Raw genomic sequence first — 15,075 nt, 5'->3', positions numbered from 1 at the left:
TCCAGTTCTTTGCATAACATTTCAGCTTGCTGAAGTCAGAGTAAAGATGATCACTTCATTGAGTGGTGTGATCCATTGTACCAAGTGTTACAGACTGCTTGGGCTGTTGGACAGTGTGTATTAAGCTTTTGGGTTAAGACATTAAGATGTGGCATTGATTGACAAACCCAAGTCTGTGATAGGACTGACGGTGTAGGACTTTTCAGTATCTACATGGGAGGAAAGAAATTCTAGGCAATTAAATCTGAAAATTCAAGTGCAAAGGCTCCCCAGCTGTGTTGGGGTGTGTGGGGTGGACAGCCCAGGTGCAGTGTCTCAGTGGGTCACCCCTGCCACTGATGTGGGATGGAGATGAGGGGCACAGACTTGCTGCTCCCACCCTGCCTGGCCACACTGTGCTCCCCAGCACAGGGGGAGATGTGTGTCTTTAGAGACATCTCCCTTCCATCTGCCCGAGGGGAAGGTGCAGGGCAGCACCTCTGTGGGATGGGACAGGACTTCCAGTTGAGTGGAGAATGGCAAAGGCATTTATCCTTTTCATGAGAGTCTTGGGGTCATGGGAAATCTGCCTTCATTGCAGATCTAACTAAAATACATACCTATGCTACTACATCAGACACTGCAGTTGCCTGACTGTCACACAGGTTGCAAAATCTACCTCAGTTCGTGTGAAAATCTGCCTTTCCAAAGCCAAAATAGCTTTAATTGTAGAAGGCAATAGCATATAATAATACCCCCAGAGCCAGTAACCTTGCAGGCACTCAGCTGCTGTGTTTGAGATGCTCTGGGGTACAGTGAACCTGACCTACTCAAACGAGTGTGAGATGGGAACTGAAGTTAATTCCATGGCTCCCATGCCGTGTTTGGCTCTCAGTGGGAACCTCCCTGGGAGCTGGTGTAGCTGACTGATAGAAAAACTCTGTCCTGCTTATTAGCACAGGGCTCAGCAGTTACAAATTAGTGATTATTCATCTGTGAACAGCGTTCACTCTCACCATCCACAGCAAGAGTACAGACAAGAACTCCAACAAACTCCAAACAGAAAAGGCTGTTGGCAGCCGTCAGGATAATCAGAATAAAGGCAGAGAGATACTGTGCTCAGCCCCTGTGATGTCTATCAGGGAGCTATTTCAGTTGCTCCCTGAGGCATTCATATCTCAGCCCATCTGTGTCTGATCCTAAATTACTTATGACTATGAGAGATCAGGGATTTCCCCATAGATAAGGGGAGGGGGGTGGAACATAATTTCTGTGTTTGATATTTATATTAATGGCAGAGCATGCAGAAAGCATTTAATTCCCAATAAGAATTTAGGTGACTTAAAAATATCAGTAAAGATTAGTTATTAAGAAAAAGACACTCCATCCAGCAGCTGCTTTTTTCCCTTACGAATTTTCTCCTTGGTATAGGATTAGGTGGCAATGAGTATGATGAACACTGAAGATTAAGTTCTCTAATAGCATGATCCAGCTGCAAGCCAAAGACCCTGGCAAGACAGGAAGAAAGAGAGAACATAAAAGACTTTGTACTACAATAGTCTCTACCCTCAGAGTGCTTCACAGCTATGACTGGAGTTGCTGATCTCACTTCTTGGAAAGGCAAAGATACTCATCCCCCTTTTCAGAGGCCAGGAGACAGAGCACCTTGCTCCCAGGTGACACAGGGGTGCTGTACTCACAAGGAGGACTCGGAGTTGCATCTTGTCTCCCAGTTACTCAGCAAACTGTATCTTCAGCTAGGGACGGGTTCTGCTGGACAGGTCACGGAGAAGGAGATAGCTTTTGGGATTACCTCCTCTAGAAATGCATCTGCAGGCTTGTCTACAAGTGGGGAGCACCCTGGACAATGTTGTGCCAGCAATACCGTGGGCTTCAGAGCATCCATCGTGATTCCATCCCAGCTGGCAACTCAGGCCCACGCAGCCGCTCTCTGCCCCACAGTGGGATGAGGGAGAGAATCAGAAAAGTGATAAAACCCATTGGTTCAGATAAGGACAGGTTAATTGATGAAGCCAAAGCCAAGCATGAAAGCAAAGCAAAACAAGGAATTCATTCACCACTTCCCGTGGCAGGCAGGTGCTCAGCCATCCCCAGGGCTCTGGAACACAGAACGGTGATTTGGGAAGACAAATGCCATCACTCCAAACATCTCCCCCCCTTCCTCCTCCCCCAGTTTTCTATGCTCAACATGAACACATATAGTCTGGGCTGTCCCTGGGTTCAGTTGGAGTCAGCTGCCTTGGCTGTGTCCCCCCTCCTTGGGCACCCCCAAGACGACTCACTGGTGGGGCTGTAGGAGAAGCAGAAAAGGCCTTGGCTCCATGCAGGTGCTGCTCAGCAGGACCAAAAACATCCCCACCCTGTTTCCAGCACAAATCCAAAATACAGCCCCACACCAGCTACTGTGAAGGAAATTAACTCTTGCCACAGCACAAACAAGGACAGCATCAAACGTTTAGTTCCTACGTTAGCTGAATTGAGCATAAATGCCACCTTTTGGAGGCATCTCTTTTCATTAATTCAGCTGTCAGCACATTCTCTGTCATGTTCGTGGGATGGTGTCTTGTGCTGCTGTTTTAATGGAGATTGGAGGCTCCTGTAATGCAGCAATCCCTGGAAAAAATGCTCGATACTGTGCTTGTTAAGCATTGGAGAAGTAGTGGTTTGTAGTCACATATTCTCTTAAACAAACAGAGCTCCTGGTGCAGTACATTTGCCTCTCATTCTGGACCATCTACAAAACTGGACAATAAGCAGATTTTTAAATTATCAGCATCTCTGCTTTTCATTGTGCAGATGCTTTAACTGATACCAAATCCTGTCACACACAATACATTCATGTGAAATGATAAAAGGCTGTGATATGCACATGCACTATTTCTGTCTATGGCACATGAAAGGCTTTGCAAAAAGGTGAGAAAACATATTTGGGCCCATACTTATAGGCTCATACTAAACTTTGACTTAGGAAAGGCCTTGGTCTAGTGTTGAAGACGTCAACTTGCTTTTCCAAACCTCAGTTCTGCTATTGGCACTGAAGAAATTTCCTTAACTTTATGAAGAAATTTGAAATGATGGATGATAACAAAAGTTCCACAATATTATTAGGATTTCAGGCTACTTCAAGCTTAGAAGGGCTGTAACTAAGCTTTTTCATGTATTTTATGTGCATTGATTTAGTGCTATGAATCCTAGACAACCTTTAATGAGTTGAACATTCAGTGGTTTAGTTTAGTAAATGAATTTGATGGTTTAGTCTAAGTAACAAGGAAAGGAAAGTTACCAAAAAAGCAATCAATTCTTTAGCCAGCACACCAATGGTTTAGTTGACTTCTTCATTATAATTCATAATTCCAGTGTTTCTGCAAACTGGAAATTTTTGGTTTTTCTATCCAGCTGCACTGCTGGAGATTTAAGCAGCAATATTTACTGATTTTAAATCTGTAGTTAGTAAGTTGGACTAATGCAAATTAATAAAACTTATAGTGGTAAGTGCTTGGCCTTGTCTTTAATAAAGACAGCATCTGATGGTTTGGGACATTAGGGAGAGCCTCTTTCTGTGGTATGCTTAAATTTCCCATGGGCCATTTTCAGTGAGGTTGGGACTGGCTTGATCGGAAAACTTGATGGCTTTTTCCATTTCCATTCCCTTTTGCCAATCTGCTCTTTAAAGCTGCTCTTTCATGATGTGTGAATTTCTCTCCATTTGAAGAACTAACATCAGATACAACTGAGAAAGAGAATTTAGAAATGAGCCATTAGGCAGAGAAGAGGCACTTTTAAGATGCTTGCAAGTTGCACAGCAACCAGAGGAACATATAGTCATTTGATTTCTCAAATGACTTTGACTTTGACTCAAGGGAAAAACAGTTTTGTTCTCCCCTTAGAGCTTTCTATCATATGTGATAAAGAGAAAATGTGTTTATAACATTTTCTTCCTGGAAAAAAAAAAAAAGAAAAAGAAAAAAGAGTTGTGCCTCATGTCAGAGAAGCAGGAGTTGTAAATCAGTGCAGAACACATCCAGTAACAGCTCCTGTTTGGGATCTTAAATGAGAAGATAGAGCAGTTTAACCTTCTGTTTCTTCTAGACCCTTATGAAATCAGAGATTAAAACCCAACCAAACAGCCATCGAGGCTTGATGATTTTAGTTTCTGTAGAACTGTTTCTTTAACCTGCCCAGAGAAGCTGCCTCATCCCTGGAAGTGTCCAAGGCCAGGTTGGATGGGGCTTGAAGCAGCCTGGGCTGGTGGAAGGTGTCCCTGCCCATGGCAGGGGGTGGCACTGGATGAGCTTTAGGATCCCTTCCAACCCAAACCATTCTGTGATTCTGTGATTTTATAATCACTGTCCCCAAGTGTGGAAATGCTACAATGACATTTTTCTGATCATTAAAAGGTCTTGGCTTTTTCTGAAGACCCTGTCAGCTATTGCCCACTTTCTGCTGCATGCATGTGCAGGTTGATTCCAAATCACACCCTCTTCTGATATTCTTTCCCAAAGCCCTCTGGGACAGAGTGTCATACTTGTATGCTAGATGCAGAAGTCATCAGAAGTTTATTGTTGTAATAACACATAAAAATCCAGCTTCATAAATGCCATATAGTCCTCTTGGAGATCTTATTTTCAATGCTAACTTGGGTCATTCTGTGTATTTGAACTGCCCAGTCCAAAAGTGGTCTGTTTCTAATACAAACATCTTGTTATAATATATAAAATATATTAACAAAATCTAAAAATACTTACAGAAGTGAATGACTTCATCACACTGAGCAACTAATTTTTCCTTTTGCTTGACCTTGGTTTAATCATTTTGAACATGTTTCTGACAGTGTTCTGCTCAAATAGACTGCTCCAAGAACTGCACTTGAAAGTCTTCCCAATATTGGGTCTGAAAAGCTTTGAAAACCACGGGGCTGTCCAGGTATAGTCAGGAACATAAAGCCTTCTGGCATAGGGCAGAAATATTGTGGCTTGAGTTTGAAATCCCAGAGGCTGTTGGGGATCAGAACAGTCTGAAGTCGGTGCAACCTGAGCATGTCTGGTGTGGACTCACTGAGATGCAGTAAATCACCATCACAATGCTATTTTTTACAGAGTGAAAGTAAACTCCCAAGTGTCACTTCTGGTGCTGTGATCAAAGATTTCTTTTGGCCTCCACTTAATCTCCTACATTTTACAGCTGCTCTCTTCCTGAATAGCGAGGCTTGATTACAAATGTGCTGTCCTGCTTCCCAGCAGATGTCACCTGGCTACACCTCACATCGCTGCCTCATGCCCAGCCCACACACACTTATTGTGGCCTCCTTGCACAGAGCCACGTGCAGCACCCCCCTCAATTCTGGAGGCATTCTCTCTCTCACACACACACACCCTCAGAGGTTTACACCTTTTCCCTCCTGCCTCATCTTTTAGTCACTTCTTGAAGATGCTGACAGTGCTTTGTTTGAGGCAGTCGAAACCTGAAACGTTCTGAAAAGAAACGTGCTCGAACACATGGGGAGAGAAACAGCTTGTAGTAAATTTTCACGGTGTCACTTTTGCACGAGGTTTTTGTGTGGTGAGTGGCTGATCTACATAAGGATGTTTCAAATAGAAAAATAATACTTCTTCTGCGAGAAGAAATCTTAAATCTTATATAGAAAAATAAGAGTGAAATCTGCCTCCTTTCTCCCTTCTGTCTCCAAAATACGCTTTTCCACCCCATAGCTGGCCCTGAACGTATTATGAGGCTTTGTGTGGGCTCTAACACATATGTGAGGGGGAGTGCACATGAAGCACCAATCAGTAATAGTCTTTCTCTCTTTTTTCCTCCTCAGTTTGTTGCTCAGCCAAACTGCCAGCAGCTACTAGCAACACTTTGGTACGATGGTTTCCCAGGATGGAGGAGGAAACACTGGGCAGTAAAACTGTTGACCTGTGTCACCATTGGACTGCTCTTTCCCGTGCTGTCCGTGGCGTACCTGATTGCACCGAAGAGCAGGCTGGGACTGTTCATTAAAAAGCCATTTATAAAGTTTATCTGCCACACCGGCTCTTACCTGACCTTCCTCTTCATGCTCCTGCTGGCGTCGCAGCACATCGTCAGGACCGACCTTCACATGCAGGGGCCACCTCCCACCATCGTGGAGTGGATGATCCTGCCCTGGGTTCTAGGTAAATCCAAAACACAGCAAAGCTGAGCCACAGTTGCCTGACTGGCACCCGTGGCAACTGTGTGGGGACTCATTCCTGATCTCAGCATCATCAGCATGTGAAGAGATTTGGCAGCCAGCTCCAGAAACTGCGCAGAACAGCTGGGCTCCTTCTGGAACAACAGATCCTGCTGGCCTAGGGCTCTTCTGCTGTTCTGTTGCCATCTGACTTTCCTTTAGACATGACCCTGAATAAACCGTGGCAGATGCAGCTCTCTCCCTGCTTCCCCCATGCTCTGTGCAAGGAGAGGGTTAGGAATTAGCTTCTGGGTCACACACAGTGTCACCTCTCCTGCTGGTTCAGGTCTGCTGGCTGGTACACAGCAGCAGGCAGTGCCCAGAGCCTGTCTCTGCTCCTGCCTGCTCCCTGCCTGCTCCCTGTCACAGGCAGTGTGCAGGTACCAGCCTATCAGTTTATTCCTGGGCTGCCAGACTCCTAAATAACCTACAGGAAGGCGAAAAGGGAAGATAAATCTCTCTCTGTGCCGATAATCACTGACCAAATCAGCATCAAATACTCATAAGCAGGAGAAGGAGAGAGCCCTGATTATAAGAAGGTTAAACATGAGGCTCTTATTCCAGTCTGGCTTGGGCAACCACAGCTGGGAAGTGTCTGTGTCCTGAGGGCAGGATGTACAGGTGAGGTAGGGTGAGATGAGGTGAGTGAGATGAGATGAGATGATGAGATGAGATGGGAGAAGAGCAGACAAGCATAGTTTGATATATTTTTGATGAGACTATTTACCCTTCCAAACTGAGTTCTAACACAACAGCAAGTGGAAACCTGTGTTTCTCTCCTCTGATTCGGTGCCCATCCCCCTTGCTGTGCCATAAGCATGTGGCACCACTGTGAGCTGGGGTGTTACTGCCAGACCTGCCCAGGGCTGGAGTTCCCACTGCAGGACCTACCATGGCTCCTGGGAGCTGCCAGAGCCTCAAGTCTCCACGGACATTCAGTGACATGGACAGCCACTGGGCATTGGTTTCCACACCTATATAGCTCTCCTCCAGCCTCTCCCAAACCTGCTGGCTCCCCTCTCCTGGTAGCACCAGGACACAGCTCCCTGTTTCTGTGTTCCTCCTGGTTCTGTGCTGAACAGCCTCAGCTGTTCCCTGTGCCAGACCTGATGCAAAACAAGGAAGGAAAGTAGGATGTTCCCAAATCACTTGGGGTGGTGACCCAGGGCACTGTACTCCTTTCACACTCTACCCTCAGCCTCACTGTCTGATCAAACTGATTGATGGCATTTGAATGCAGACGTTGGTAGAAACTTCAGAATAAGCTGAGGAAGTTAAATGTCTTCCCTGAGCTTAGGTGATCACCTTAAATTTGTGCTTAAAATTGAGGGAAATGGCAGGCATGTCAACAAAATTGATTTGCAGATGAAAGAAGGATAATCCATTAAAAAAAAGCACATCTTACACCTGCCTCCTCTTCTTGAGTTCCTTTGTTTCTGATAAATACAGATATTGTAGGACTGTTTATTAAATGGAGAAATTAGAACAGTTTCACCAGATTAAAAGTTATTATTTACGAAATATTTTCCACTATAAAAGGAGAGAGAACAGACACACACAGCATTGCTGTAACTATAGTAACCAGCAATGATAACTCACTATAAATACAGTGTATGAGTTCTTCAACAGGATCCTTTTCACTGATTTATTTTATTTTATTGTTTTGTGTTCATACAAAGACATGGAGGCAGCTGTAATAAGATTACCTTACTGGCCTTGACATTATGCTTGTCTGACTGCTGACCTGCTGGCTGGCAGCTGAACAGCTCAGATTGATATTTGGGGGTGTGCAGCAGCTCATTTCAATTTTACTTGCTCTTAAATTGAACTTTCAGCTCCTTAAAGTTGAGTTGCAAGTAGCATATCAGTGACCACTGCAGTATCTTGTGGTTAGGTAGGGGCAGCAGTTTGAGAAACTATATTAGTAATAACCTGGAGGTGTATTTTGGGGGGGGGGATTTTATGTTTGGTTGGTTGTTGGTTTTTTGTTTTGTTTTCGGGTTTTTTTGTCTTTTCACACATGTTTCAGGTCTTCATTCAAGGATAATATTGGAAACTGGGTAATTCAAAAATACCTGGGGCTCTAAAGACATTCTCAGAAGCATGTAGAGGTTGAAGGAGCCTAACTGCCATTTACTCTTTAATGGGACTTAGGCTTTCAAAAATACTTAAACAGATCTACAGTAAAGGACATACAAGTTACTTAAAATCATAACTGTATGCCAGGTGAGTTTAGCAGAACTTCAGAAACTGCCCCTCACTCCTCCAGCTGCAAGGAGGTACAGTGAGCACTAGCAAGTGCCAAAAATTGTTACCAGCAGGCATTTCAGAGTTGAGATGATGGGCTCTGGCTGTATCCTTGGGAACAAATACTCACCTCACAGGACCCCTGGCCACATCTGACATGAGTCACTGCCAAGGGAGGCAGTGCCAGGCTGCAGTGCCCTTTTTCATGCTGAGTCTTACCTTTTCTCACAAATAATCCCTGTGGGCTTTTTTGTTCAGCAAGATGCATAAATACAGTGACTGAGCAGAGAGAATGAATTCACATCTTCCTTCTTTGGTGTGATATTTCCAGGTCAGGGAGGAACTGTACTGGCATGTAGAAGCTGGTACTAGTGTTGCTAGAGAAAGTCAGGAAAAAGTGTCTAAGAGGGGAATGAATTGCTTGGAGTGTCTGTGAGAGCAGAAAATCTATTAGAAACAACATCTGATACAGTTGCTAAAATAGTTTATTCACACAGAACAAATTTCAGCTGAGCCAATCCACTCATACTGGTTATAATAAACATATTTCAAGCAGTCTCCTCGTGTGTGTATCTGGAGCTCTGGGTAGGAAACCAATGTCTTCTTCATCTTTCTTTAGACTACATTCCCCACAGACTTGTAAAATGTCTCATAATCAGCAGCACTATACTTTGTAGAAGGCAGAATGGATGAGACATTTTTTCCAAGCTGTTAGTTTCCAGTTGTCTGGCAGTACATCAGATATGCACAGTGCTTTAATGGGAAATAATGCCTCCTCATGACAATGAATTCTCTGCCTTTCTTTCTACAGGTTTTATCTGGGGAGAAATCAAGGAAATGTGGGATGGTGGATTCAATGAGTATGTACATGACTGGTGGAATCTGATGGATTTTGCAATGAACTCCCTCTATCTTGCAACTATCTCCCTTAAAATTGTTGCCTATGTCAAGGTACAGTAACTTGGAACAGAGAATTTGTAATGTGCTTGTGGGAACTGTAGTATGCAGGGTAAAAACTGTACGAATCAAAATTACAGATCAAAGAAAATAGCTGCTTTTCAAGCAGTCCAGTTTGGAAAATTCACCTGGAAAGCTTATTAATTTGTTTGGAGAATGAATGTCCTGCTCATCCTCTTTGATTAAGGAGATTGTTTGGGCACTGGGTAGAAATTCCCCACTTTCTGTCCCTTTTGTAGCTGCTCAGTTGCCAAAGCTGTTCATGTTCCATACTGACACTAGGCCTCCTTCAACCATGTTAGACATAGTGAAAACATGATTTTTAAACAAAATGGAAAACCAAGAATAGGGTTATCTGAAAAAGCTACAGGCAAGATTTATAATCTGTAGTCCTCCAGATCTGTAGATTACTAATCAGAAGTTTGTGAAAGGTCTACTGAGAAAAGCAAGATGGTTAGTAGGAGGCTTCTATCTGATAAAAAGGAGTCAACTTACTCTTCAATACATAAATTATTGGCAGGGAAATGACAAAGGAGCAAGCTGGGGCTTTAACATCCCGTAGATTCTTCTCTGTCATGTTCCATTTGTGCTAGGAGTGCACATCAGAACTCATCCTCAAAAGCACCTTCCACATTTATAAACTTCTGATGCTCCAAATTAGCATATGCATGTGGTTTGAAGCCAGAGGGTGGCCTGAAGCACTTTCCTTCTGTCTCCCTTTTTCAAACATGAGACACAAATGGCATCCTGTAAAATTCCTTATGCAATAGCTCTCTTTGGCTTCAGCTGAGCTTCCTGCTTGGCCTGATTCTTTCCTCAGTGTGAATCAGCAGCAGCTGCACTGCAGTCAGTGTAATTACTCAGGTGTAAATCAAGCAACTGGATTCTGCTCCTGGGCCACTCACACCCTTTCTAGTTTTGCTGTGCTACTGTGTTGGTTTTGCCCTGGTAGAAGGGCACTACTTCTCGTAGCCAAGCTCCCAGTAATCAGGACAAGCCCTTCCCCAAAGCAACCTTGTTTAGTCCTGCCCAGCATGTATGCAAGCAGGGAGGGAAAGAGGAGAAAATTGCATAAAGCCCATTGACTCCAAAATGCAAACAGCCCTGCTATGGGGCCTTTGTAAAATCCTGAAGGTTGTGTCTTGGTGAGTCATGTTTTCAAAGGGAAAAGCTTTAAGCTGGTGGTGCTCCCTGAAGAGGCAGCTCTGTAACAGCATCAAAGCAGGAACAGATTATGTCTTTTATTCTCCCAACTCAATTCTTTTATTCAGAACCGGTGAGGAAATTACAGACTTGAAAGGTTGGTCTTTAAACAGCAAACAAAACAAAAAAATGATGGAAATTGTAACATTCAGGAACAAATCTTAAAATGTTAACGGTCTTGTTCTTTCTCACACACAAATTACTAGAGGAGCTGTGTATCCTTGGATTTATACAGCCACATAATAAGATTTAAACTCACAGCCAAACCACAGGCACAAAGGATATACAGCTTTGTTTGTTTACTCTGTAAGAACTACAGAAACTTGCAGGTTAACTACAAAGACCTATATGCCAGCACACAAAAGAAGGTTAGCAGGAATATATCTATTTGAGCAGAGATCAGACCCTCTTGGATTAAACCTGGCTGGTCTAAGGTCAGCGCCCAGTGAGGATCCATGTCAGACAATTCTGAGAGGTCCATAAAATCTGCTACAGGATCACTTCTGAAACAGATGGCCACAGAAGTTCCCTTCTGACCTGTGTCACTTAGGGGTTGCAGTATGCTCTGAAACATGAGGATTTATAACTTTGATAATGGCTTCAAACCATTTTGCGACACGACTTGTTGTTTATAGAACAGCCCTGAGCTGGAAAAGGTTGGGATATATGCCAATATACCATATTCTAACGCTTCTGAGATCTTCAGAGGATTACATGGACATTTAACTTTCTGCCAAATATCAGAAAAACTAAATTGCACACTGACATTAATGTTTTCCATCCTTGTTTTTACGTGAAGAGTTTTTTTTTCTTGATTTATCTGGTTCCGAGACCTGGCTCTAATATTGTCCAATACCAATTAAATCTTCAGGTTAATTATAGGGTAGAAATACCTTCTTAATCAGTTTTCATTTGCTGCATTGATTTGTCATGTAATGAGGAATGGTAAATGTAACAGCCTGATGTAATTTATTTGTACTATTCTGTGTACATCTCTGCTGTGTTTAATCTTCTGAATAGACACTAAGCTAGGTAACTCCAGCCTTCCCAGATACCCAGCTTTATTAAATAACCCTAATGAAACAGCAGATTTCACTGTTACCTGTGAGGCCAGGCTGCTATGAAGAGACTATTTTCCAAGGAAGGATATACCATCAGTTTATAAAGGGGCAAAATATGACCCTAACAAGTTGCTTTAAAAATAGGTATGAGGCACAGAAGACCTTTTCACATACCTTTATGTGCAGTCTGTGCTAAACCCTAGCAGAGAGCCCCTGGGCTGCTGTGTCCAGCCAGGCTGCAGAAGAGAATTGGGAATAACTCTGCAAATCTGCTGTCTAGGCTTCCTGATCCCAACCACCCACCTCTGCTGCTGGATAGCCACAAAAAGTTAACATGCCTGCCTGTTTGTAAACATTTTAAGACCCATCTTAAATCAAGCTAACGGGCTCAGGCCATGGTGTTCACGTAATAAAGAACAGTTTGGAAATGTCAGAAGCAATCCGAGGTCATGCTGAAATGCCTTTGTCTCATGTCTCATCTCCTTCATACAGAGGATTAGTCTGAAATATCAACTTGCTTTTAGCTACGTCCCTGAAAAAATCGGGAGCATATATTGAACCTTCAGATTTAAATAGAAAGTCCCTGAAATCTTGACTGGCAGTGTGATATTGGCAGTATTTCCTTTTAAAAGGTACAAAAATTATTTTAGGGGTCCTAAACACACTGGCTACACTATGAGCTCTATTATTCTAAGTAGATTTTGTTATACACATTAAATGAGCAGAAAAAAATATTAAAAGGACAATTGTTCCTTGATATTGAATGTCTTTGACTCCAGTATCTGGTGCCAGTGTAGTTAAACCAGAGCAGTTACATTTACAGAACCAGCTCTTTTGTGTTGCCTACTTGCATCTGGATGCACTTTGCTCAGAAAATGCTCCTGCTTTTACAGTTACATTACAAACCCAGTTAATGTTATGGTTGATGCACTCAGTGTTTCAGCTGTAATTAAGACCTCTGGTTTAGCGCTCTCCTAAAATTGCCATGACAAATTAACTAATAAGAAAATTAATACGAAGAAAGCATTTTGGTTCTGGGCTGTTGGCACTTTTATTTTTTTCTGAGATTACTGGGGAACGAAAGCATCTGATAGCTCATTGCTTTCCTCCTTCCCTCCCTTCTCCCTCCCTCACACTGTTCCTAGAATGTGCAGTGTTTTGAGTGTGCAGTCATATTTAGGAGGCAAAAGAAAAAAAGTAATTGCGAATTTCTCTCTGGATCCTGCTGAAATCTGAACCCCTTTAAATGCTGAAAGAGAAGGAGATTATTTATGAACTCATGGACCTAACAAACCCACATACAGCGAACTCAAAATTCAGAAAATTTTAAAAAATCTCGAATTTCTAAATTTAGGCTAAGAACGGCCATCATGTCTGAAGCCCATATCTCACTCTGTCAGGGGGTCATAATCTAGAAGGCAGTTCATGAGAAGGCATCATTAAACCAAAGTCTCTGCCCTGATCAAGTCAGCTTCAATCCTGAATCCCGAATGTTACTCTGACAGTAGCTGAGACATACAAGTTTAGAAGTACTTCTTGTGTCACCAGTGCTGGTTAGGATTTACCCATGAAGGGTTTGTTATTAGCAGGTGTGGCTTTTTGAGTTGTCTCTGAGTAATTGCAACATAATTCACTTTTCTTTCTTGTTCTTTCTTTCAGTATAATGGTTCCCGTCCCAGGGAGGAATGGGAAATGTGGCACCCGACCCTCATTGCAGAAGCCCTCTTTGCAATATCCAACATTTTAAGTTCCTTGCGTCTCATATCCCTTTTTACAGCCAATTCCCACCTGGGACCCTTGCAGATCTCTCTGGGACGCATGCTGCTGGACATCCTTAAATTCCTTTTTATCTACTGTCTGGTGCTTCTGGCTTTTGCAAATGGACTGAACCAGCTTTATTTTTATTATGAGACCAGTGCCTCGGAGGAACCCAACAACTGCAAGGGGATCCGATGTGAGAAACAGAACAATGCCTTCTCCACGTAAGATATTCTTTCCTTTCTGTTTTTAAGACTGACTTCCACTGTCCCCTACATTACCTGCTTTTGCCTGTTGTCTGTCACTGCACTGAAAGTGCCTTTATTTATTCATCTGCAAATACCAGGAGAGGGGTTTGACTCTGCAGGAAAGGTGTGAGTTAACTGGGGCAGACATTCTGCTGAGCTCTGCTGTCAGAAAGACTCTTACTTAGGTCTGGAAGTGGGAGACAGTAGTTTTAATTCTGGACCAAGGAGTCTCCCTACATGATCCTGCAACTTAAACCTTATTATGACTATGTACAAGTTCAGTATATTTGGGAAAGCAAGTATCCTTTTGCCACAGTAATTTTTTTGTCTAATTCTGGAGGAAAGGAGGCAAAGCTGAACAAAATGTAGAAAACAAGGGATAAACCTAATAAAGAAAGGTATTAATAAATAATGTCATACAGCAAAAACAACAGTCTCACCTAGACCATTTTTACATGTCCATGACATTGCAGGCTTCTCTGATTTCCTTGCAGTGGGCTGAGACTAAAATCCCAGCAAAACCCTTTTTGCTGGGAATGCTGGTACTTTACTGAGATGTTGGCATGGAAATTGCTGTGAGGACAGCTGGCTGAGCTGAAAGAGATAGCACATGCTGAAAAATAACATGAATTGTCTTTCTGATGTATTTGTTTTAATTACTAATAGTAGAAATAATTATAATAATCAGCCCCCACCCAATTGTTCTTGCTGCTTGCACAGTACTTAACTCACAATGGGAAGAGAAATAAATAAAGCACAGTCTAGAAAAAGGCCCATGCCCTACAAACAAGCAAAACAAAACTGTTGTCCACCATTTTATGCTAAATTAAATGAAACTTGTCATGATGCCCGATAATTCTCCACCCTCTGTCAGCTGAAGGCTTGGGGTTAAGAAAGGATTTGGGACATATTTGCACTGTTATCAAAAACAGATGATGGCTGAGGCCACATGACTCTGTTGGGAGAGAAAAGACTCCAGCATTGTCCTGTAGGCTCCCTCCTTAAAGAAGTGTGGGATTTTCATGCCTTCAAGAGCATCATGACCTTAGAACAGGTAGATCAGGCACGTGCCATTTTCCACTGCAGAGCAGGACCACCAAAGGCCTGATTAATTTTCTCAGTTTTCTCAATTTTCCCTTGTCTATCTGGAGGAAGTGGACGAAGCTGCACGGAGCTAATGAGAAACAGAATTAAAGATTTCGGTCTTTTTTTCTGTTTAATTGCTTTGCATGCCCCAGAAATATGTTGTGCTGCCCAGGCAAAGGAATTAAATAACAAGCAATATTCCTTGATCTATGTCCATATGGATGCAGCAGAGGGAAGAAGGTTTGACAAGCACAGTGTGTGTTAAGGGGCAACTTCTGCCTCAGAAAGGGTCAAACCCACAAAG

The 15,075-nt window shown here is 42.9% G+C and overlaps 1 protein-coding gene across 1 annotated transcript in view; it reads left to right on the top strand.

Annotated features, from left to right (window-relative positions):
* The window catches only part of TRPC5 (transient receptor potential cation channel subfamily C member 5), a 65,154-nt gene that overhangs the window by 27,034 nt on the left and 23,045 nt on the right, over positions 1 to 15,075 (top strand). The window contains exons 3-5 of the mRNA XM_008931817.4: positions 5,819 to 6,155; positions 9,270 to 9,409; positions 13,339 to 13,661. Coding sequence (XP_008930065.2) covers positions 5,819 to 6,155; positions 9,270 to 9,409; positions 13,339 to 13,661 — 800 coding nt within the window. The remainder of the gene's footprint in view (positions 1 to 5,818; positions 6,156 to 9,269; positions 9,410 to 13,338; positions 13,662 to 15,075) is intronic.

The sequence above is a fragment of the Manacus vitellinus genome, unplaced genomic scaffold, assembly GCF_001715985.3.
Source record: "Manacus vitellinus isolate BGI_N305 unplaced genomic scaffold, ASM171598v3 scaffold_62_pilon, whole genome shotgun sequence".
NCBI classification, from domain to species: Eukaryota; Metazoa; Chordata; class Aves; order Passeriformes; family Pipridae; genus Manacus; species Manacus vitellinus.
This window is presented reverse-complemented; position numbering and strand designations above follow the sequence as displayed.